Source organism: Chiroxiphia lanceolata, chromosome 5 (genome assembly GCF_009829145.1).
Source record: "Chiroxiphia lanceolata isolate bChiLan1 chromosome 5, bChiLan1.pri, whole genome shotgun sequence".
Classification (NCBI taxonomy): Eukaryota; Metazoa; Chordata; class Aves; order Passeriformes; family Pipridae; genus Chiroxiphia; species Chiroxiphia lanceolata.
The window spans coordinates 1,121,167-1,145,352 of NC_045641.1; the positions used below are offsets into that span (position 1 = coordinate 1,121,167).

A 24,186-nucleotide genomic window follows, 5' to 3' on the forward strand; every position below is an offset into this window, starting at 1 on the left:
TCGCCTCGGGGACCCTCTGGGCGCTCTGGGGGTGATGCCACCCCCGGAATGTCCCCGAGAGCCCCCCTGTGAGTGTCCCCGCAAGTGTCCCCGCGGGTGTGCCCCGTGAGTGTCCCCGCGCCTTCGCGCTCGGCGCTCTATTGCTCAACCCTGCATCGATCGCTCGGCTCTCCCACCTGCCAACAAGCGCGCTGCTGATAGGTCGCGGCCCAAGAAGCCGCGCGCTGATTGGCCGGAGCGCCCCGTCCCACAGGACGGCCGGGCTATGTCGGCGGCGGCCGCGGCCCGGGCCGGGCTCGGGCTCGGGGAGGGCGCGGGGGGACCCTCGGGGGGCCCCTCGGGCGGCGGCGATGGCGCCTGCGGGACCCTCAATCGCTTCGTGCAGCTGCCGGCCAGGCCGCGGGCAGCGGGTGAGTGGCGACCCGGGCGGGGCGGGGGTGACCCCGAGGCTGAGGGGGCTGAGGGGGGGGGTGGAACAGGGACATCCCCTCCATGAGGGGACGGGCAGGGGCAGCGGGACAGCCGCGATACCGAGGCACTGAGGGACCCTCAATCCCCGTCCCCCAGGCCCTGAGGGGTTGGGGGCCGCGGCTCTCCTTCCTCAAGGTCCGGGGGGGGGGGGGGGCTGGGGTCGGAAACCGCCGGCCCCGAAGCTCTGAGGGGTCGGGGTGACCCCCCTATCACTGGGGTGCCCTGGATCGGGACACCCCGTCCCAAAGATACCTGAGGGGTCTGAGACAGGAGCACCCCAATCCCGGGGGGATACCCCCCTTCCCAAGGTCCTGAGGGGTGACCCCCATCCCAGGGGGATCCAGGACTGGGATACCCCCATTCCCAAGGCCATGAGGGGTGGGGACAGGATGATCTCCCTATTTCTGGGGTGTCCTGGATCTGGGCATTCCCAAGGCCATGAGGGGTGTCCCCAAAGCTCTGGAAGGGTCTGGGACAGGGACACCCCCATCCCTGAGAGGTTTGAGACTGGGATACCCCCATTCCCAAAGTCCTGAGGGATGGGGACAGGGACACCCCCATCCTAGGGGGATCCAGGACCAGGGTACCCCATTCCCAAATCCCAGAGGGGTTGGGACACCCCATCCCCAAAGGTCTGAAGGTTCTGGGACAGGAGCACCCCCATCCCAGGGGGATCCAGGACTGGGATACTCCCATTCCCAAATTCTAGAGGGATTGAGACATCCCCCTCCCCAAGCCCTGAGGGTTCTGGGACAGGGGCACCCCAATCCCAGGGGGATCCAGGACTGGGATACCCCCATTCCCAAATCCCAGAGGGGTCTGGGACAGGAAACACCCCCATCCCTGGGGGATCCAGGACTGGGATACCCCCATTCCCAAGGCACAGAGGGATTGGGGATGGGTTGATCTCTCCATTCCTGGAGTGCCCTGGATCGGGACACCCCTGTTCCCAAGATCCCTGAGGGTTCTGGGACAGGAGCACCCCCATCCCAGGGGGATCCAGGACTGGGATACCCCCATTCCCAAGGTCCCTGGAGGTCCAGGACCAGGAACCTGCCTCCCTGGGGAGTCTGGGATAGGGACACTCCCATCCCTGAGGGATCCAGGACTGGGATACCCTCATCCCCACGGTCCTGAGGGGTGACCCCAAAAGCTCTGGAAGGGTCTGGGACAGGAACACCCCCCTCCCTGTGGAGTTTGAGACTGGGATACCCCCATTCCCAAGGTCCTGAGGGGTGTCCCTAAAACCCCTGGGGGGTCTGGGGACTGCTTTCCAGCTTTGTTTTCTTCCCAATTCCCATCCGGACTTTCCAGGTTTATTTTCTCACCTCCCAGTTCTCTGGAATCCCAAAATTTCCAGGTTTATTTTCTCACTTCCCAATTTTCCTCCAGAGTTCCCGTGTTTGTTTTCTCCCCAATTCCCATCCAGGCTTTCCAGGTTTGTTTTCTCACCTCCCTGTTCTCTGGTATTCCCAACTTCCCAGGTTTCTTTTCTCCCCTGCCACTTCTCTGGCATTCCCAAGTTTCCAGCTTTATTTTCTTGCTCCCCAAATTCTGGGCAATTCCAGACATTCCAAGTTTATTTTTTACTTCCCAACCCTCATCCTGGGTTTCCAGGTTGGTTTTTCTCACCTCCCCATTCTCTGGAATTCCAGATTTTCCAGGTTTATTTTCTCACCTCCCACTTCTCTGGCATTCCAGATGTTCCAGGGTTATTTTCTCACCTCCCAATTCTCTGGAATTCCAGACTTCACAGGTTTTTTTTCTTACTTCCCAATATTCTTACAGATGTTCCAGGTTTATTTCTCACCTCCCAGTTCTCTGGAATTCCAAACTTTCCAGGTTTATTCTCTTACTTCCCAATATTCTTACAGATGTTCCAGGTTGGTTTTCTCACCTCCCACTTCTCTGCAATTCCAAAATTTCCAGGTTTGTTTTCTTACCTCCCAATTCTCATCCAAAGTTTTCAGGTTCGTTTTCTTACTTCCCAAATCTCCAGAAATTCCAGACATTCCAGGTTTATTTTCTCACCTCCCAATTCTCTGACATTCCAGCTTTGTTTTCCTACCTTCCAATTCCCATCCAGACTTCCCAGGTTTGTTTTCTCACCTCCCACTTCTCTGGAATTCCAGACTTTTCAGGTTTCTTTTCTTACTTCCCAAATCTCCAGAAATCCCAGAATTTCCAGGTTTATTTTCTCACCTCCCAGTTTTCTTCCAGACTTTCCATGTCTGTTTTCTTCCCAATTCCCATCCAGACTTTCCAGGTTTATTTTCTCCCCTCCCACTTCTCTGGAATCCCAGAGTTTCCAGGTTTGTTTTCTCACCTCCCACTTCTCTGGCATTCCAAACTTTCCAGGTTTATTTTCTTACTTCCCAATATTCTTACAGATGTTCCAGATTTATTTTCTCACCTCCCAGTTCTCTGGAATTCCCAAATTCCCAGGTTTATTTTCTCGCCTCCCAGTTTTCTTCCAGACTTTCCATGTCTGTTTTCTTCCCAATTCCCATCCAGACTTTTCAGGTTTATTTACTTATCTCCCAGTTCTCTGGAATTCCAGACTTCCCAGGTTTATTTTCTCTCCTCCCACTTCTCTGGAATTCCAGTTTTTCCGGGTTTATTTCCTCACCTCCCCGTTCTCTGGCATTCCCAACTTTCCAGGTTTATTTTCTCCCCTCCCACTTCCCTGGCATTCCCAACTTTCCAGATTCCTTTTCTTCCCTTTTAACTGAGGCCCTGGAATATCCACAGATTTTTCCCTTCATTCCTTCCCTCTCTTCCCCTTCCAACCATTCCTTATTAGTTTTCCAAGTTCATTATCCAGGCTGGAAAATCCATCTCTTCCCCTTTTCCTGCTGGAAAAATCCTTCCTGCCTCAGGTTTTCCGCTCCTTTCCTTTTGTTCCCAGCTCTGACAGGAATATTTGGGATCCTTATCAGATCATTCCCAGGCTCCTGTTCCCTTAGAAATTCCATAGAAAATCAGTGGGAGAGTTGAAGGTCCCTGGATTGATCCAACCAGGATATTTTCCCGGGATCGAGTCGCCCTTTTTCCCCGTTCCAGCTGAAATCCGGGCTTGGATTCTCCCCCCTGCTTTTATTCCCGTTGGATTTTAGGGAAGAGGGTGAGCAGGCAGAGGGATTCCCTTTGGGAAGGGCTGCCTGGAGGATCCCAGGTGGATTCCCAGCTCCCTATCCCTGGAAAAACCGTGATCCAGGAGCGGATTTTTCCTTGTTCTGTCATTCCTGGGTCACTTGAGGGTGGAAAAGTCTCCTTGAAATCCGAGGAATGAAGGAGGAGACACGGAAAGGTTTGGGCAGGAGGGAAAGAATTCCAGGCTTTTCCTCTCCATTCCTCTCAGGGAACTTTAGGTACAAACATTTGGGAATTGTTTTCCAAGGGAGGACGAAACCAAGGGGAATTTCTCTCGGGAAGAGCTTTTGTGGGAGGTTTTCCAGGTGTTCCAGGGAATGAGATCCCACAAGGAACGAGATTCTCCCTTTCCCTGCTCGGATCCTTCCAGAGCCATTTCCCTGTGCTTCCCTATCCCTAAACACCAATTCCTTGGAAAACCCTCCCAGCAGGTGCATCCCAGACCCTTGGACACATCCCCGGCCCTTTGATGTTTCCCTAGAGCTCTATCCCTGTTTCTCTGGAGTTGTATTCCCTGTTTTCCTGGAACTCTATTCCCTGTTTCCCTGAGCTATATTCCCTGTTCCCTGGAGTTGTATTCCCTGTTCCCCGAGCTGTATTCCCTATTCCCTGGAGCTGTATTCCCTGGAGCTGTATTCCCTGGAGCTGTATTCCCTGTTCCCTGGAGCTGTTTTCTCTGGAACTGTGTTCCCTGTTTCCCTGTATTCCCTGTTTCCCTGGAGCTGTATTCCCTGTTTCCCTGTGTTCCCTGCAGGTGTATTCCCTGTTCCCTGAGCTGTATTCCCTGTTCCCTGGAGTTGTATTCCCTGTTTCCTGGAGCTGTATTTCCCATTCCCTGGAGCCGTATTCCCTGTTTCCCTGTATTCCCTGTTCCCTGGAGTTGTATTCCCTGTTTCCCTGGAGCTGTATTCCCTGTTCCCTGGAACTGTTTTCCCTGGAGCTGTGTTCCCTGTTTCCCGGAGCTGTATTCCCTGTTTCCCTGAGCTGTATTCCCTGTTTCCCTGGAAGTGTATTCCCTGTTTCCCTGTATTCCCTGTTCCCTGGAGCGTATTCCCTGTTTCCCTGGAAGTGTATTCCCTATTCCCTGGAGCTGCATTCCCTGTTCCCAGAGCTGTATCCCCATTCCCATCCCTCATTCCCTATTCCCAGCTCCGTATCCCTGTTCCCATCCCTCATTCCCTGTTCCCAGCTCCTCATTCCCTGTTCCCAGCTCCTCATTCCCTGTTCCCAGCTCCTCATTCCCTGTTCCCATCCCTCATTCCGTATTCTCAGAGCTGTATCCCCATTCCCATCCCTCATTCCCTGTTCCCAGAGCCCATTCCCATTCCTCATTCCCTGTTCCCAGAGCCCATTCCCATTCCTCATTCCCTGTTCCCAGAGCCCATTCCCATCCCTCATTCCCTGTTCCAGGCCATCGCTGTCCCCCTGCCCGGAGCGGCCATCGCTGTGTCGCCGACAGCTCCAACCTGTACGTGTTCGGGGGGTACCACCCCGACTGTTCCCTGTTCCCACCCCTCATTCCCTGTTCCCAGAGCTGTATCCCCATTCCCACCCCTCATTCCCTATTCCCATCCCTCATTCCCTGTTCCAGGCCATCGCTGTCCCCCCGCCCGGAGCGGCCATCGCTGCGTCGCCGACAGCTCCAACCTGTACGTGTTCGGGGGGTACAACCCCGACTACGACGAGTCCGGCGGCCCCGACAACGAGGATTATCCCCTCTTCCGGGAGCTCTGGAGGTACAACTTCGCCACAGACACCTGGCACCAGCTGGGCACCGAGGGATACATGCCCAGGGAGCTGGCATCCATGTCCCGTACGTACCAGGCGGGAATGGGAATGGGAATGGGGATGGGAATGGGGATGGGAATGCGGGAGGGGTTGGCCGGGGGTGTCACTGGATGGGGGTTCCAGGCAGAGATCCCAGAGCACCCGTGTCATGGGTGTGTGGGAACACTGTCCCTGCTCCTGAAGTTCCTTTCATCCTGGATGTTTTAATCCACGTGAGACCTGAGAATTCTGGAGGTGTTTCCAGCTGCTCTCCAAGTAGAGCCTGAGTTTGGGTTGGGATTGGGAGAGGGAGACTGGGAAAGCAGGAGGGGTTTTCCAGGGGTGGTTGCTCCAAGCAGAGATCGCAGAGCATCCATGTCATGGGTGTGTGGGAACACAGTCTCTGCTCCTGTTCTCATCCTGGGTATTTTAATGCAAGCAAGAACTGGGAATTCTGGAGGTGTTTCCAGCTGTTTTGGAAGTGAACCCAAGTTTGGGTTGGGATTGGGAGAGGAAAACTGGGAAAGCAGGAGGGGTTTTCCAGGGGTGTCACTGGGTGGTTGCTCCAAGCAGAGATCCCAGAGCATCCATGTCATGGGTGTCTGGGAACACAGTCCCTGCTCCTGGAGCTGTTCTCATCCTGGATATTTGAATTCAGGCAAGGACTGGGAATTGTGGAGGTGTTTCCAGCTGCTCTCCAAGCAGAGCCTGAGTTTGGGTTGGGATTGGGAGAGGGAGACTGGGAAAGCAGGAGGGGTTTTCCAGGGGTTTCCCTGGAAACTTCCAGCAGACACCTCAGAGCATCCACGTCATGACTCTGTGGGAACACAATCCCTGCTCCTGGAGCTGGGATTTAATCCAGGCAAGATCTGGGAATTCTGGATACTGTCTTACCAGCAGGCCCCAAGTTTGGGTTGGGATTGGGAGAGGGAGACTGGGAAAGCAGGAGGTGTTTTCCAGGGGTTTCACTGGATGGTTGCTCCAAGCAGAGATCCCAAAGCATCCATGTCATGGATCTGTGGGAACACTATTCCAGCTCCTGAAATTCCTTTAATCCTGGTTATTTTAATCCAGACCAGGCCTGGGAATTCTGGATGTGTTTCCAGCTGCTCTCCAAGCAGAGCCTGAGTTTGGGTTGGGATTGGGAGAGGGAAACTGGGAAAGCAGGAGGGGTTTTCCAGGGGTTTCACTGCAGGATTGCTCCGAGCAGACACCTCAGAGCATCCATGTGGGACCCTCATCCCTGCTCCTGGAGCTGTTCTCATCCTGGTTATTTTAATCCACACAAGGCCTGGGAATTCTGGAGGTGTTTCCAGTTGTTCTCCAAGTAGACCCTGAGTTTGGGTTGGGATTGGGAGAGGAAAACTGGGAAAGCAGGAGGGGTTTTCCAGGGGTGTCACTGGGTGGTTGTTCCAAGCAGAGATCCCAAAGCATCCATGTCATGGGTGTGTGGGAACACAATCCCTGCTGCTGGAGCTGTTCTCATCCTGGAGAGTTTAATCCACACGAGGACTGGGAATTGTGGAGGTGTTTCCAGCTGCTCTCCAAGCAGAGCCTGGACTCTCCCTCCTTTGGATCTGTCCGTGCAGTCTTTGAGCCCTCCCTGCTCTCCAGACCTTGGAATCATGGAATGCTTGGCCAGGGGACCCATGGCAGGGACGCCTTCCACTCAGCTCATCCCAGAACTGGCTGTTTTTCCCGCTGCATCCCAACAAAATGTCCCTCTCTCCCAGTTGTCCTGCACGGGAACAACCTGCTGGTGTTCGGGGGCACCGGGATCCCCTTCGGAGAGAGCAACGGCAACGACGTCCACGTCTGCAACGTCAAGTACAAGAGGTGGGCCCTGCTCAGCTGCAGGGGCAAGAAACCCAACAGGATCTATGGACAGGTGGGAAAGAATTCCCTGAGCAGCACAATCCCTCCCCCTGGGAGTTGTTCCCTCCCTCCGGGAATAAATCCGGGCAAACCCCCCGCGCGCGAGGAAATCGGACGGTGCTCGGAGGTTTCCCGGGAGAAGGGAGGGTCGTGGTGGGGTCGGGAGGGTGGGAATGTGGTTCCTGAACTGCTGGAGAGGTGGGGTGGGAAGGGGGGGGAGGATTTAAGGGGTTGTTCTGGGGCCTCAGAAGCTTCAAACCCCAAAACTGGGAGTGAAAACGGGTCAAAACTCCAAATTCCTAATGGAAAAAAAAAGGGGTTCAGAGGGCTTGGGTTCAAAATTTGGAATGGAAACAGTGGGGTCAGACCCCAAACTCGGAATGAAAACAGTGGGTTTGGGTTTCATTTCCAAACTTCAAGTGAAAACAGTGGATTGAGGTTTTATTTCCAAACCCCAAACTCCAAATGAAAACAGTGGGTTTAGGTTTTATTTTCCAACCCCAAAACCCTGAATGAAAACAGGGGTTTGCAGATCAAACCCCAAAGCTCTAAATAAAAACAGGGGTTTGTAGGTTTTATTTCCAAACCCCAAACTCTGAATACAAACAGTGGATTTAGGTTTTATTTCCAAACCCAAAACTCTGAATGGAAACAGTGGGTTTAGGTTTTATTTCCAACCCCAAAACTCCAAACAATGACAGTGGATTTAGGTTTTATTTCCAACCCCAAAACTCTAAATGAAAACAGGGGTTTGCAGATCAAACCCCAAAGCTCTAAATAAAAACAGGGGTTTGCAGGTTTTATTTCCAAACCCCAAAACTCCAAATAATAACAGTGGGTTTAGGTTTTATTTCCAAACCCCAAACTCTAAATGCAAACAGTGGATTTAGGTTTTATTTCCAAACCCAAAACTCCAAACAATGACAGTGGGTTTAGGTTTTATTTCCAACCCCAAAACTCTGAATGAAAACAATGGATTTAGGTTTTATTTCCAAATCCCAAAACTCTAAATGAAAACAGTGGATTTAGGTTTTATTTCTAACACAAAACTCTGAATGGAAACAGTGGGTTTAGGTTTTATTTCCAAACCCCAAACTCCAAATGAAAACAGTGGGTTTAGGTTTTATTTTCCAACCCCAAAACCCTGAATGAAAACAGGGGTTTGCAGATCAAACCCCAAAGCTCTAAATAAAAACAGGGGTTTGTAGGTTTTATTTCCAAACCCCAAACTCTGAATACAAACAGTGGATTTAGGTTTTATTTCCAAACCCCAAACTCCAAATAATAACAGTGGGTTTAGGTTTTATTTCCAAATCCCAAAACTCTAAATAAAATCAGTGGGTTTAGGTTTTATTTCCAACCCCAAAACTCTGAATGAAAACAGTGGGTTTAGGTTTTTTTCCATACCCCAAAACTCCAAATGCAAACAGTGGGTTTAGAGTTTATTTCCAAACCCTAAATGAAAACAGGGGTTTGTGAATCAAACCCCAGACTCTAAATGAAAACAGGGGTTTGTAGGTTTTATTTCCAAACCCCAAACTCTGAATACAAAGAGTGGGTTTAGGTTTTATTTCCAAACCCAAAACTCCAAACAATGACAGTGGGTTTAGGTTTTATTTCCAACCCTAAAACTCTGAATGAAAACAATGGATTTAGGTTTTATTTCCAAGCCCCAAAACTCCAAATAAAACCAGTGGATTTAGGTTTTATTTCCAACCCCAAGCCCCAAATGCAAACAGGGGTTTGCAGATCAAACCCCAAAACCCTCTGTGAAACCCCTCATTTGCAGGTCTTACTTTCAAGCCCCAAACCCTAAATACAAACCTCTAACTCCAAAAAAAAAAAAAAGGAGGTTTTAGATCTTATTTTTATTAGAACAAGAACTTTTAGGACTTATTTTTATTAGAACAGCAACTTTTAGATCTGATTTTTATTAGAACAAAAACTTTTAGGTCTCATTTTTATCAGAATAACAACTTTTAGGTCTTATTTTTCTCAGAAGAACAAGTTTTAGGGCTTATTTTTATTAGAACAACAACTTTTAGGTCTCTTTTTTATTAGAACAACAACTTTTAGGTCTCTTTTTTATTAGAACAAGAACTTTTAGGTCTGATTTTTATTAGAACAAAAACTTTTAGGGCTTATTTTTATCAGAACAAGAACTTTTAGGGCTTATTTTTATTAGAATAAGAATTTTTAGGTCTTATTTTTGTTAGAACAGCAGCTTTTATGTCTCATTTTTATCAGAACAACAACTTTTAGGTCTCATTTTTTATCAGAACAACAACTTTTAGGTCTCATTTTTTATCAGAACAACAACTTTTAGGTCTGATTTTTATTAGAACAACAACTTTCAGGGCTTATTTTTATTAGAACAACAACTTTTAGGTCTCATTTTTATCAGAATATCAAGTTTTAGGTCTTATTTTTATCAGAATAACAAGTTTTAGGGCTTATTTTTATTAGAACAACAACTTTTGGGTCTCATTTTTATCGGAAGAACAAGTTTTAGGTCTTATTTTTGTCAGAATAACAACTTTTAGGGCTTATTTTTATCAGAACAAGAACTTTTAGGTCTCATTTTTATCAGAACAAGAACTTTTAGGTCCTGTTTTTAATAGAACAAGAACTTTTAGGTCTCAGTTTTTGTAGAACAACAACTTTTAGGTCTCATTAGAACAACTTTTAGGTCTCGTTTTTATCAGAACAAGAACTTTTAGGGCTTCCCCCGACGTCCTTCATGAACGTTGTGTCCTAAGAAACAGATTCCCTCCCCCAGCAGTGCCCCCTTTCCCTGTGCTTCCCCAAGGGATTTTTTTAGCAGGGAGAAGGCCCCTTCCCTTGTCGCCGGGGTTGGGAAGGGCGGGAATTCCCAGTTTTCCGGCCCCAGAGGTGCCCTTGTGCCCGCTCTCCCCAGGCCATGGCCATCATCAACGGCTGCCTCTACGTCTTCGGGGGCACCACCGGCTACATCTACAGCACCGACCTGCACAGGCTCGACCTCAACACCCGGGAGTGGGTCCAGCTGAAGCCCAACAACATGTCCTGTGACATGCCCGAGGAGAGGTGGGCACGGGAGACCCCCCCCCAGCAGGGATTTTGGTTTCGTTGGCAGGCCAGGAGGGAGGAGCTCGCGGGGATTTGGGAACGCGGGGAGGGCTTTGCCACGACGCTGATCCCGACTGCGGGGGAGCCGGGATGGGTGGGGGAGCCCTGGGTTTGTCCTGTTTGATGGCTGGGAGATCATCACAGGTCATGGAGTGGTTTGGGTTGGAAGGGCCAGGGATCAGTGCCGGGCCCAGAGAGTGGTGGGGATGGAGCTGCTTCCAGCTGGGATCCGTCCCCAGGGGTGTCCCCAGGGATCAGGGCTGGGCCCAGTTCTGTTCAGTGTCTGCACTGAGGATCTGGAGGAGGGGATGGAGGGAACCATCAGCACATTCCAGGTGAGCCCAAGCTGGGGGAGTGTTGATGTGCTGGACGGCAGGAGGGCTCTGCAGAGGGACCTGGCCAGGCTGGATCCATGGGCTGATTGCAAGGGGCTGAGGTTCCCCAAGGCCAAGGGCCGGGTCCTGCCCTTTGGCCACAAGAAGCCCCTGCAGCTGCAGGCTGGGCCAGAGGGGCTGGAGAGCAGCCAGGCAGGAAGGGAGCTGGGAGTTGGGCTGGGCAGGGAGCTGAAGAGGAGCCCGAGTGTGGCCAGGGGGGCAAGAGGGCCAATGGCTGCTGGGCTGGCTGAGGAAGAGTGTGGCAGCAGGAGCAGGGCAGGGCTTGTGCCCCTGGGCTGGGCGCTGGGGAGGCCACCCCTGGAGTGCTGTGTCCAGCTCTGGGCCCTGAGCTCAGCAAGGCCCTGGAGGGGCTGGAGCAGGGGCAGAGAAGAGCAGCGAGGCTGGGGAAGGGACTGGAGCACAAGTGCTGGGAGGAGAGGCTGAGGGAGCTGGGGGGGCTCAGCCTGGAGAGGAGGAGGCTCAGGGGAGACCTCCTCACTCTCTGCAACTCCCTGACAGGAGGGGGGAGCCGGGGGGGGTTGGTCTCTTTTCCCAGACAACCATCAGCAAGACAAGAGGGCTCGGTCTTCAGCTGTGCCAGGGGAGGTTTAGGTTGGACATCAGGAAGAATTTCTTTGCAGAGAGGGTGCTCAGCCATTGGAATGGGCTGCCCAGGGAAGTGGGGGATTCTCCATCCCTGGAGGTGTTTAAGGACAGACTGGATGTGGCATCAGTGCCATGGGCTGGGAACCACGGCGGGGTTGGATCAAGGGTTGGACTGGATGATCTCGGAGGTCCCTTCCAATCCGTCTGATTCCATGATTCTGTGATTCCATGATTCTCTGAAGGTGTTGGGAATCTTCCCCAGTCGGAGCTCCAGCACTGGGAGGGTGGGAAGGGTTTTACCAGGACGCTGATCCCAACTCAGGGGCCCTGGGGCAGCTGGTTGATCCCTGGTTTATCCTGTTTTATGGCAAGGAGGGCTGGGAGATCATCACAGGGTCATGGAATGGTTTGGGTTGGAAGGACTTGGAGATCATCTCATTCCACCTTGGAGCTTCTCATCCAGCCATGAGATCCATCCCATTCCACCCCCTGCCTGCACAGGGGCACCTCCCACTATCCCAGATTGCTCCAGCCTGGCCTTGGACACTTCCAGGGATCACCTTAGTGAGGAAAAGGGCTGGAATATTGATGGATGTGGATCCCAGATTGCTCCAGCCTGACCTTGGACACTTCCAGGGATCACCTTAGTGAGGAAAAGGGCTGGAATATTGATGGATGTGGATCCCAGGTTGCTCCAGCCTGGCCTTGGACACTTCCAAGGATCAATTTAGTAAGGAAAAGGGCTGGAATGTTGCTGGATGTGGATCCCAGGTTTCTCCAGCCTGGCCTTGGACACTTCCAGGGATCATTTTAGTGAGGAAAAGGGCTGGAATGTCGACTCTGGAATCCTGGTGCTCCATAAATCCCCGGGTTTAACTCCCTTGATGCTCCCAGAAAACCAACCTCTGCAATCCAGGGAATCTCCCTCCCCTCCCGAGGGACAGCCAGGCTTGGAGTTCCTCCTGGGATCCCTGGGCTTGGAGGGTTTTCCCGAGGTTTTTCCCATCCTTCCCTCACTGCTGGATCTTTCTGGGTGTCCTTTGCCCCCCCAGGTACAGACACGAGATCGCCCACGACGGGCAGAGGATTTACATCCTGGGAGGGGGAACCTCCTGGACAGCCTATTCCTTGGACAAGGTGAGGCAATTCCAGCAGGGAATTCCCTTCCACTGCCAGAAATCCCGAGTTTTGTGTCGATTTGGGGGTTTTTTGTTCATTTGTGGGGTTTTGTTTCATTTTTTGGATTTTTTTTGTTAGTTTTTCTTGGTTTTTTATGGGGTTTTTTATTCTATTTATTTTTATTGTCACAAAGGAAAATGAAATGTCCACTTTTCCTTTCCATTCCTGTCACTTATTTTCATTTCAATTCACGTAATCTTATTTTAATTTAATTTAATTTAAATTAAATTCCACTCACATCACTCATTGTCATTTCACGGAATCTCATTTTATTTCATTAAATTCCATTCACATCATTTATTTTCATTTCAATTCACAGAATCTGATCTAATTTCATTAAATTCCATCCCTGTCACTTACTTACATTTCAATTCACAGCATCTGATTTTATTTCATTGAATTCCATTCCTGTCACTTATTTCAATTCAAGAATCTGATTTAATTTCATTAAATTCCATTCCTGTCACTTATTTTCATTTCAATTCTCAGAATCTGATTTCATTTAATTGAATTCCACTCACATCATTTATTTTTACTTCAGTTCGCAGAATCTGCTTTTATTTCAATTAAATTCCATTCACATCACTAATTGTCATTTCACAGAATCTGAATTTATTTCATTAAATTCCCTTCCTGTCCCTTATTTTCATTTCAATTCTCAGAATTTTCCATAATGAAATCCTGGATCAGGGATATTCCACCATGGAATCCTGGATCAGGGATATTCCATAATGAAATCCTGGATCAGGGATGTCCCACAGTGAAATCCTGGATAAAGGATATTCCATAATGAAATCCTGGATCAGGGATATTCCACAGTGAAATCCTGGGTCAGGGATTTTCCATAATGAAATCCTGGATCAGGGATATTCCATAGTGAATCCTGGATAAAGGATATTCCATAATGAAATCCTGGATCAGGGATATTCCATAGTGAATCCTGGATAAAGGATATTCCATAATGAAATCCTGGATCAGGGATTTTCCATGTGGAGAGCCTGGTTAAAAAAAACCAGACAATTGGGCTCAGATTATTCCTAAATTCCCAGAAAAACCTGGATTTGCCACAGACCCTCCCGTGGCCCCCAAATCCCGGCTTAACCTGGGCTCTGCTCCCAGAAAAAGTTGGAATCTGCAGCTTTTTACTCTCTCCCTTCTCCCATATTTCTTTCCTCCTTAGGAGACAAATATTCCTAAATAATCCTGAGCTGTCAGGGTTGGATTTGTCCCATTCCAGGTTATTTGAGGAGCCATAATCCTGTTTTTTTCCTGAAGCTGAGCTGGGCTTAGGGGGTGGGTTTTAGTCCTGCTTAGTCCCTGCTGGGCTCAGCCCTTTGGGAGTGACTCCCAAAAGGAATTTTTTGGGATGGAGGATGAGCTCCTGGATGCTCCCTTGTCATTCCAGATCCACGCCTACAACCTGGAAACCAACACCTGGGAGGAGATTCCCACCAAACCCCACGAGAAAGTCGGTGAGTCCGGGAATTTCCCGGGAAAAACGGGACTTGGGGAGTCCTTGAGGAGGCAGGTTTTCCTAGAACAGTGTTAAATTAAATGTTGGATCAGCAGGAATAGTGAATCCATGTCGGAATAAGCCAGGCTGGGATTTAATCCCGGCTTTGGAAGTCGTGGCTGGGCTTTAGCAGCCGGGATTAAAACCCACGGGAAGGGGTTTAAAGCCGGGAGGGAATCCCTGGATCCCTGCTCCCAAAAAATTCCAGCTCTGCCTCTGAGTGCTGCCCTGGCCTTTCCCTGGATCGCTGATCCTGGCCCTGCTCCCAAAAAATTCCAGCTCTCTCTCTGAGTGCTGCCCTGGCCTTTCCCTGGATTCCTGATCCTGCTCCCAAAAATTCCAGCTCTCCCTCTGAGTGCTGCCCTGACCTTTCCCTGGATCCCTGATCCTGCTCCCAAAAATTCCAGCTCTCCCTCTGAGTGCTACCCTGGCCTTTCCCTGGATCCCTGATCCTGGGCCTGCTCCCAAAAATTCCAGCTCTTGTTCTGAGGCACTGAGTGCTGCCCTGACCTTTCCCTGGATCCCTGATCCTGGCCCTGCTCCCAAAAAATTCCAGCTCTCCCTCTGAGTGCTACCCTGGCCTTTCCCTGGATCCCTGATCCTGGCTCCCTGATCCTGGCTCTGCTCCCAAAAATTCCAGCTCTCCCTCTGAGTGCTGCTCTGGCCTTTCCCTGGATCCCTGATCCTGGCCCTGCTCCCAAAAAATTCCAGCTCTCCCTCTGAGGCACCGAGTGCTGCCCTGTCCTTTCCCTTGATCCCTGATCCTGCTCCCAAAAAACCCAGCTCTGCCTCTGAGTGGTGCCCTGACCTTTCCCTGGATCTCTGATCCTGGATCTGCTCCCAAAAAATTCCAGCTCTCCCTGTGAGGCACCGAGTCTGCCCTGGCCTTTCCCTGGATCCCTGATCCTGGATCCCTGATCCTGGCTCTGCTCCCAAAAATTCCAGCTCTCCCTCTGAGTAGTGCTCTGGCTTTTCCCCGGATCCCTGATCCTGGCCCTGCTCCCAAAAAATTCCAGCTCTCCCTCTGAGGCACTGAGTGCTGCCTTGGCCTTTCCCTGAATCCCTGATCCTGATCCTGCTCCCAAAAAATTCCAGCTCTCCCTCTGAGTGCTGCCCTGACCTTTCCCTGGATCTCTGATCCCGGCCCTGCTCCCAAAAAATTCCAGCTCTCCCTCTGTGGCACCAAGTGCTGCCCTGGCCTTTCCCTGAATCCCTGATCCTGGCCCTGCTCCCAAAAATTCCAGCTCTCCCTCTGAGGCACCGAGTCTGCCCTGGCCTTTCCCTGGATCCCTGATCCTGGATCCCTGATCCTGGCCCTGCTTCCAAAAAATTCCAGCTCTCCCTCTGAGTGCTGCCCTGGTCTTTCCCTGGATCTCTTGTCCTGGCCCTGCTCCCAAAAAATTCCAACTCTCCCTCTGAGTGCTTCCCTGGCTTTTCCCTGGATCCTCAGAGCTGCTTTTCCAAGCCCTGGGTGGGAGCTGGGACAACATTCCAGAGCCTTTCTCCCTTCCCTGGAGAGGAACTTTTATACCTGTGGCTGCAGGAAAGCACAAAATCCCTGGGAAAAAATCCGACCCAGGAGCCCGGGATGAAGCGTTGGGGCAGAATTCCCGCTTCCATGGGGACTTCAAACCGACTGGAATTGCTTGTACTGATTCCTTTTTTAATTTATTTCATTCATTCCCAGGTTTTCCAGCAGCCAGAAGGTGCCACAGCTGCGTCCAGATAAAAAACGGTGAGATTTGGCCTCTGGAAAACTGCTGGATCTGGGATAACCGGGCACTGGGGAGCTGGGAAAGCTACAGGGAGTGTGTGGCTTTCATGGAATGGGATTTTTCCCTCATTCCCAGTTCCAACATTGATCCCTCTTTTTCCCAAGCTCTTCAGGCTGAGGACTGAATTCCCTGTGTTTCAGGAGGGAATTCCCAGGAGGGAGATGATCCCAGTGCCCTGCAGCCAGCGGGAATTTGCTGCCTCAGGGTTGAGAACTTGGGAAAAGCCGGGAATGAGGAGGGATCAGGAGCTGGGGCTGCTCCTTGGGGGTTTGAAATCCAGGCTGGGAGAGCTGGGGGGGTTCACCTGGAGAAGGGAAGGCTCCAAGGGAAACCTTGGAGCTGCTTCCAGGGCCTAAAGGGGCTCCAGGAGAGCTGGAGAGGGACTGGGGACAAGGGATGGAGGGACAGGACACAGGGAATGGCTTCCCAGTGCCAGAGGGCAGGGATGGATGGGATATTGGGAAGGAATTCCTGGCTGGGAGGGTGGGGAGGGGCTGGGATGGATTTCCCAGAGAAGCTGTGGCTGCCCCTGGATCCCTGGAAGTGTCCAAGGGCAGGTTGGGCCTGGGATAGTGGGAGGTGTCGGGGTTGGAACTGGGTGACCTTTAAGGTCCCTTCTCATCCAAAGGTGAGGATGAACAGAAGCTTTTGGGACTGGATCCCTCTGCTCTGGAGCCAGGCTGGGAGAGCTGGGAATGTTCCCCTGGAGAAGAGAAGGCTCCAGGAAAACCTTGGAGCCCCTTGCAGGGTCTAAAGGGGCTCCAGGAGAGCTGGAGAGGGACTGGGGACAAGGAGGGACAGGACACAGGGAATGGCTTCAAAGTGACAGAGAATATGTTTAGATGGGATATTGGGAAGGAATTCCTGGCTGGGAGGGTGGAGAGGAGCTGGAATGGATTTCCCAGAGAAGCTGTGGCTGCCCCTGGATCCCTGGAAGTGTCCAAGGCCAGGCTGGAGCAACCTGGGAGAGTGGAAAGTGCTGGGATTGAAACTGGCTGATCCCAAAGTCCCTTCCCACCCCAAACCATTCCAGGATTGTTCCAGTGCTCCGGGAGCTCGCGGGACCTCAAACAATCCCCCCCCCCTCCCAAAAACCCCTGGTGGGGGCGGGGAGGCAATCCCTGACTTCTCCTGGGCCTGGACAATCCCTGGAATTCTCCGGGCTCTCCTTGCCTTGCAGACGTGTTCGTGTGCGGGGGCTACAACGGGGAGGTGATCCTGGGGGACCTCTGGAAGCTCAACCTCCAGACATTCCAGTGGGTGAAGCTGCCGGCGGCGATGCCGGAGCCCGTCTACTTCCACTGCGCCGCCGTCACGCCCGTGAGTCGCATTCCCGGACATTCCCGGGATCGGGATCGCCCATCCCGAGGGCGGGGACCCCGAAATCAGCTGGTTTTATCCCCCTGGGAAGAACCTGAAAGGTTTAACACCCCAACCTGTTCCCAACCCTTTGGAAACCACTGCTGAGAGAGGTTTTTTTGGCCATAATGAAGAGCTTGGAATTGGGATCATTCCTGGCATTGGGATCATCCATCCAAGCCCTGACCAAAGATGGTGTTCCCAGGGAAGTGACCTCTGCTGGATGCAGGAATTTTTGGGAGGCTCTTCTGTTGGAAGGTGCTCCCACACCCTCTGTCTCGCTTCCTAAAAGCAAATTGTAGCTTTTAAAGCCCCAGCTCCAGGTGGGAACAGCAATTCCCACAAAAAAACCCCACCAATATTCCCTGAATAAATTGGTTTTATCCCCCTGGGCAGAGCCTGAAAGGTTTGACACCCCAGCCTGTTCCCAACCCTTTGGAAACCACTGCTGAGAGAGGTTTTGGGCCATAATGAAGAGCTTGGAACTGGGATCATTCCTGGGATTGGGATCATTCATCCAGATCCTGATCCAGATCCCTGATCCAGAGCTGGTGTTCCCAAGGAAGTGACCTCTGCTGGATGCAGTGATTTTTGGGAGGCTTTTCTGTTGGAAGGGGCTCTCACAATTCCTAAAAGCAAAATGTAGTTTTTAAAGCCCCAGCTCCAGGTGGGAACAGCAATTCCCACAAAAAAAACCCACAAATATTCCCTGAATAAATTGGTTTTATCCCCCTGGGAAGAGCCTGAAAGGTTTAACTCTCCAGCCTGTTCCCAACCCTTTGGAAACCACTGCTGAGAGAGGGTTTTTTGGCCATAATGAAGAGCTTGGAATTGGGATCATTCCTGGGATTGGGATCATCCATCCAGATCCTGATCCAGATCCCTGATCCAGAGCTGGTGTTCCCAAGGAAGTGACCTCTGCTGGATGCAGCAGTTTTTCTGTTGGAAGGTGCTCCCACAATTCCTAAAAGCAAATTGTAGCTTTTAAAGCCCCAGCTCCAGGTGGGAACAGCAATTCCCACAAAAAATCCCCACCAATATTCCCAAAATAAATTGGTTTTATCCCCCTGGGAAGAGCCTGAAAGGTTTAACACCCCAGCCTGTTCCCAACCCTTTGGAAACCACTGCTGAGAGGGGTTTTTTTGGCCATAATGAAGAGCTTGGAATTGGGATCATTCCTGGCATTGGGATCATCCATCCAGATCCTGATCCAGGTCCCTGATCCAGAGCTGGTGTTCCCAAGGAAGTGACCTCTGCTGGATGCAGTGATTTTTGGGAGGCTTTTCTGTTGGAAGGGGCTCCCACACCCTCTATCTTTCTTCCTAAAAGCAAATTGTAGCTTTTAAAGGCCCAGCTCCAGGTGGGAACAGCAATTCCCACAAAAAAACCCCACCAATATTCCCTGAATAAATTGGTTTTATCCCCCTGGGCAGAGCCTGAAAGGTTTAACACTCCAGCCTGTTCCCAACCCTTTGGAAACCACTGCTGAGAGAGGTTTTGGGCCATAATGAAGAGCCTGGAATTGGGATCATTCCTGGGATTGGGATCATCCATCCAAGGGCTGCAAACAGGGCTGGTGTTCCCAAGGAAGTGACTTCTGCTGGATGCAGCAGTTTTTGGGAGGCTTTTTCTATTTTAGTGGAATTTTTGAGGTGGAAATCACCCAGAATCTGGAGCAGCTCCTGGTTTTCCTGGCTGTAATTTATTAACACTTTGTCCCACTCCATTTTAATGGAATTTTTGGGGTGGGACTCCCCCAAAATCCAGAGCAACTCCTGGTTTTCCTGGCTGTGTTATCCCTATGTAATTCCCTCTCTTCCCATCCAGGCTCTATCCTAATTTATTAATACTTTGTCCCACTCCATTTGAATGGAATTTTTGGGGTGGAACTCACCCAAAATCCAGAGCAACTCCACAGCCAGATCCTGCTTTTCCTGTCTGTAATTTATTAACATGTTGTCCCATTCCATTGGAATGGAATTTTTGGGGTGGAATTCCCTCAGAATCCAGAGCAACTCCTGGTTTTCCTGGCTGTGTTACCCCTGTGTAATTCCCTCTCTTCCCATCCAGGTTCTATCCTAATTTATTGACACTTTGTCCCACTCCATTTTAATGGGATTTTTGGGGTGGAACTCCCCCAGAATCCAGAGCAACTCCTGGTTTTCCTGGCTGTGTTATCCCTGTGTAATTCCCTCTCCCTCTCTTCCCATCCAAGCTCTGCAATAATTTAGTAACACTTTGTCCCGAAATCCTAAATTGGATTTTTTTGGGGTAGAAATCACCCAAAATCCAGAGCAGATTTTCCTGGCTGTGCTATCCCTGTGTAATTCCCTCTCCCTCTCTTCCCATCTAGACTCCATAGTAATTTAATAACACTTTGTCCCTAAATCCCAAAATTCTAAAATGGATTTTTTGGGGTGGAACTCACCCAAGATCCAGAGCAACTCCACAGCCAGATCCTGCTTTTCCTGGCTGTGATTTCTTAACCCTTTGTCCCATTCCATTGGAATGGAATTTTGGTGTGGAACTCTCCCAGAATCCAGAGCAACTCCTGGTTTTCCTGGCTGTGTTATCCCTATGTAATTCCCTCTCTTCTCATCCAGGCTCTGTCCTAATTTAGTAACACTTTGTCCCACTCCATTTTAATGGAATTTTTGGGGTGGGACTCCCCCAAAATCCAGAGCAAATCCTGGCTTTCCTGGCTGTAATTTATTACCACTTTATCCCATTCCATTTTAATGGAATTTTTGGGGTGGAACTCCCCCAGAATGCAGAGCAGCTCCTGCTTTTCCTGGCTGTGTTATCCCTGTGTAATTCCCTCTCCCACTTATCCCATCCAGGCTCTATCCTAATTTATTAATACCTTGTCCCATTCTATTTTAATGGAATTTTGGGGTGGAATTCCCTCAGAATCCAGAGCAGCTCCTGCTTTTCCTGGCTGTGTTATCCCTGTGTAATTCCCTCTCTTCCCATCCAGGTTCTATCCTAATTTGTTGATACTTTGTCCCATTCCATTTGAATGGAATTTTTGGGGTGGAACTCACCCAAAATCCAGAGCAACTCCTGGTTTTCCTGGCTGTGTAATTCCTCTGTAATTCCCTCTCTTTCCATCCAAGCTCTATCCTAATTTATTGACACTTTGTCCCATTCCATTTTAATGGAATTTTTGGGGTGGAACTGACCCAAAATCCAGAGCAAATCCTGGCTTTCCTGGCTGTAATTTATTAACACTTTGTCCCAGTCCCTTCTAATGGAATTTTTGGGGTGGAACTCACCCAGACTCCGGAGCAGCTCCTGCTTTTCCTGGCTGTGTTATCCCTGTGTAATTCCCTCTCCCTCTCTCTCCATCCAGGCTCTATCCTAATTTATTAATACCTTGTCCCATTCTATTTTAATGGAATTTTGGGGTGGAATTCCCTCAGAATCCAGAGCAGCTCCTGCTTTTCCTGGCTGTGTTATCCCTGTGTAATTCCCTCTCTTCCCATCCAGGTTCTGTCCTAATTTATTGATACTTTGTCCCATTCCATTTGAATGGAATTTTTGGGGTGGAACTCACCCAAAATCCAGAGCAACTCCTGGTTTTCCTGGCTGTGTAATTCCTCTGTAATTCCCTCTCTTTCCATCCAAGCTCTATCCTAATTTATTGACACTTTGTCCCATTCCATTTTAATGGAATTTTTGGGGTGGAACTCCCCCAGAATCCAGAGCAGCTCCTGGATTTCCTGCCTGTGATTTCTCAACCCTTTGTCCCATTCCATTGGAATGGAATTTTTGGGGTGGAGCCCCCCCCCGGCCTCCGGATCCCTCCCGTTTTTCCCGGGCCCTCCCGTAACTCCGCGTCCGTCTTCCCGCAGGCCGGCTGCATGTACGTGCACGGAGGGGTGGTGAACATCCACGAGAACAAACGGACTGGCTCCCTCTTCAAGCTGTGGCTGGTGGTTCCCAGCCTGCTGGAACTGTGCTGGGAAAAGCTCCTGGAATATTTCCCCCACTTGGCCGCCCTGTCCCGGCCTCAGCTCCTGCACCTCGGACTCACCCAGGGACTGGTGGAGCGGCTAAAATGAGGGATCTGCTCCCCCCTCCGACCCCCCCCGCCCCGAGATTCCCTGTGCTGCAGAAGCCCCTTCCCAGCCTTATTTATGGACACCCTGGATCGGTGGGAATGCCGGCCCCGGAGCCTCATCCCGCAAATCCGGCGCCGCCTTCCGGGACCTTCGGAGCCCTGTTGGGAAAACAAACAGACAAACAGACAAAAAAAATCCCCTTTTTATTTATGGAGCTCCCACATCCCAAAACCTTCCCTGGGACTCATCCGACCATCCGGGATTAATTAGGGAGCTAATTAAGGAACGTCCGCCCGCGCTGACTGACGAGGAACGGTCGCCGCACAACCACCCCCCCCAGCTGCTCTTTTCCCGGGATAACTCATCCCTCCCTCCTGGCTGAGCTCCCCCTCTCCCATCCCAGCAATCCCTCCTGAGCTCCCCCTCTCCCATCCCAACAATTCCCAACAGTCCCTCCTGCTTTTTGCACGTGTCTCCCGGGCCGTATTCCCGCAGCTTTCCCCGGAGCAGCGCTTGGGAACAACCCCCCCTTGCCCCTCCTGGAGAGGTTTCCTTGGAAAACCAGAGGGAAAAGCTGCCCCTCCACGGAGCTGGAGCAGGAGTGGGGAGGGAGAAGCTTTGCCTGAGGCTGTCTTTGAACCTTTCCTGCCCATGGAATGAGCCCCAGGAAAACTCACCCCGTGGATTTCAGGCTCCAAACCTCCCCCCAGCTCTCGGCCTCTCCCGGCTTTTCCGCTTTCCCTCCTTCCCACACGTCATTCCCGGCCCTTTTCCTCGTGTCGTCGCCGTCCCTGCTCCCTTTAAAACCAGTTTTAAGCGTGGAAAGGCCCAGGAAATCCCGGGGGGAAAGAGCAGGGAGAGGGATCCAAGGGAGCAGGGAAGGAGGGACTCCACGCTCTGGACCTTCAGTTCGGCTCCGGAGCCCGGAATTCCCGCTAAATCCTTCCTTTTCCGTCTCAGCCCATTTTTTTAAGTGCCTTTTCTTTTAAACATCAGCTTTTCCCGCTCACCCAGGGCTGGGCTTCCAGCTCCAAACTGGGCTTTTAGTTCCCTTTCCAGAGGCTGCATTCCCATCCCAATAAACCGGAGCGGCGTCTCCGCGGCGCCGATCCCGAGGGTCCTGCCTGCTGCCGTCGCTGCCATCCCGGAAAACTCACCATCCCAAAAAAAACTCACCTTCCCTGGGCCTGGGTGGGGGTTTTCCTCCTTCTCCACCTTCACTTCCTGCTTTTTTTCCCCCCTCCAAGGCTCAGGAAAATCGAAGCTGAGGCTTCCCGGGGCGCTTCGGAGCAACAGGGTCGTTGGGTCTTTTCCTTGGAATTGGGAGGTTTTGGATCTTGGAGGTCTTTCCCAACCTTCATGATGTTGTTCCAACCCCTTTCCCAGCCTCCCTGGCTGCAGATCCCGCTGCTCCTGGCTCGGGAGCTGGATCCAGCCCCCCCTGGCAGCTCTGGGAAGGGTTCCTGGTTTGGGATCCTTCCATCCCGAACATCCACCTTTGCCTTCCTGGTCCTGCCAGGACCTTTTTCCTGGAGCATCCCACTCATCCCTGTGCTGGTTCTCCCCTTCCAGGAGCATCTCCCACCATTCCCAGGATCATCCAAGCCTGGATAGCTGTGAGCCAGCAGCTTCCTGAGGCTCTTTCCTTGCTCCGGAAAACTCCGGAGCTTTCCTCTGAGGGAGGAAAGCAAAGCCCCCTCTCTCCATGATTTTTGGGAATCTGGAGAGGTCCCAGCCAGCTGGAAGGTGGGGAATTTCAAGAAGGGCAAGGAGGAGGAGCCTGGAAAATCCAGGTCTGGTAAAATCATGGAAAAGATTATTCCAGGAAGTATTGGAAAGCAGCTGGAGGGGCAACAGCCAGCACAGGGTCGGGAGGGGAAATTCCTGCTCATCCCACTGATTTCCTGCTGGGACAGGGAATCCCACCTGGCTGGTCCAGGAAAGCCAGCAGGTGCAGTCCGTGGTACTGCCTCTCCCAGGATTCTTCTGGAAAAGCTGTCCAGGATACAGCTGGATAAACACCCTGGGGGGGGGGAGCAACCTGCTCACGGGCTGGGAACGGAGAATTCCCGGGAATGGGGGGACACCGGGCTGGCACCAGGCACTGGGGGGGTTCCACGGGGCTCCATCGTCATCCCAGGGCTCTCCAACATCATCCTGGGACACGGGGCTCCAAGGAATGCCAAGTTTTCCAACTTGGGAAGGAGCTGTTGGCTCCCTGAGGGCGGGGAAGGGTCTGGAAGGGCCATCCCAGGAATGTCTGAGGGCACCGGGATTGTCCAGCCTGGAGAAGGGGAGGGAGACTCACCGGGGTCTTCAACATCCCTGTGGGACCCTCCACCCACAGCCTGGAGCTGCTCCCACCGGGAAAACCACGGAATAAACACCCAGGGATCCAATAAATCGGGTAAAGGCCTCACCCCGTGTTGGATTTCCAGGGATTGCTCCCATTCCAGCACCCAGGGGCGGCTGGAGCACGAGGGGATCTTGGAAGCTGCTCTTCCTAAAACAGGGACTTGTTTTAAGCTCCCAGTGGAGGGTTTGCTGGGATTCCTGCTGGCATTCCTGCTGGGATTCCTGCTGGCATTCCTGCAGGGGGGCTTTGGGAAGGAGAAAAGCTTGGATTGCAGTTCCCTAAGGGAAAGGATCCAGCAGCAGTGGAGAGGAGGTGGGAGCAGCCACGGCGGGGCCTGGGATGGGGACAGGACACAGGGAAAGCCCAAGAATTCCCTGTTTCCCTCAATCCCACGGCACTGAGCGGGTTCTCCCACATCCACCCTCCCGTCCCACCCTTTCCCATCCCTGCCCAGGAATCCTCCCAGACCATCCATGCCGGTGCCAGGATTGTCCAAGCTGGGAAAACAAAGCAGCTTCATTAATCCCTAAGGAGCTGCTGCTCCCGGGAATCCCGGGGGGATCCCAGGACATTCCAGAGCCCAACA

At 51.6% G+C, this 24,186-nt stretch overlaps 1 protein-coding gene and 1 long non-coding RNA gene across 12 annotated transcripts; both read left to right on the forward strand.

Moving 5' to 3' along the window:
• Positions 1–250: 250 nt before the first annotated feature.
• KLHDC10 (kelch domain containing 10) lies at positions 251–22,349 on the forward strand. Its single transcript, XM_032687292.1, has 10 exons — positions 251–410; positions 5,035–5,107; positions 5,289–5,437; positions 7,125–7,279; positions 10,184–10,332; positions 12,407–12,491; positions 13,939–14,005; positions 15,734–15,781; positions 17,002–17,141; positions 21,035–22,349. Exons 1-10 carry the CDS (start codon positions 266–268, stop codon positions 21,242–21,244), a joined length of 1,221 nt encoding a protein of 406 aa, XP_032543183.1. The 5' UTR covers positions 251–265; the 3' UTR covers positions 21,245–22,349.
• LOC116786611 lies at positions 7,633–9,987 on the forward strand. Of its 11 annotated transcripts, XR_004357005.1 has the most exons (6): positions 7,633–7,665; positions 7,705–7,750; positions 7,839–8,156; positions 8,475–8,566; positions 8,970–9,654; positions 9,686–9,973. It is a non-coding gene; the product is annotated as an uncharacterized LOC116786611 (long non-coding RNA). The 11 variants fall into 11 exon arrangements; XR_004357007.1 differs by lacking the exon at positions 7,633–7,665 and having other exon boundaries at positions 7,670–7,750; positions 7,931–8,156; XR_004357010.1 differs by lacking the exon at positions 7,633–7,665 and having other exon boundaries at positions 7,683–8,156; positions 9,686–9,902; positions 9,934–9,987.
• Positions 22,350–24,186: the final 1,837 nt, after the last annotated feature.

Bases quoted from the DNA above. Each gene is read 5' to 3' on its own strand.
- KLHDC10 (XM_032687292.1), top strand. From the start codon at position 266: ATGTCGGCGGCGGCCGCGGCCCGGGCCGGGCTCGGGCTCGGGGAGGGC. The intron at 411-5,034 runs GTGAGTGGCGAC...TCCCTGTTCCAG, and splicing joins GGCCAGGCCGCGGGCAGCGG to GCCATCGCTGTCCCCCTGCC. The intron at 7,280-10,183 runs GTGGGAAAGAAT...CGCTCTCCCCAG, and splicing joins CCAACAGGATCTATGGACAG to GCCATGGCCATCATCAACGG.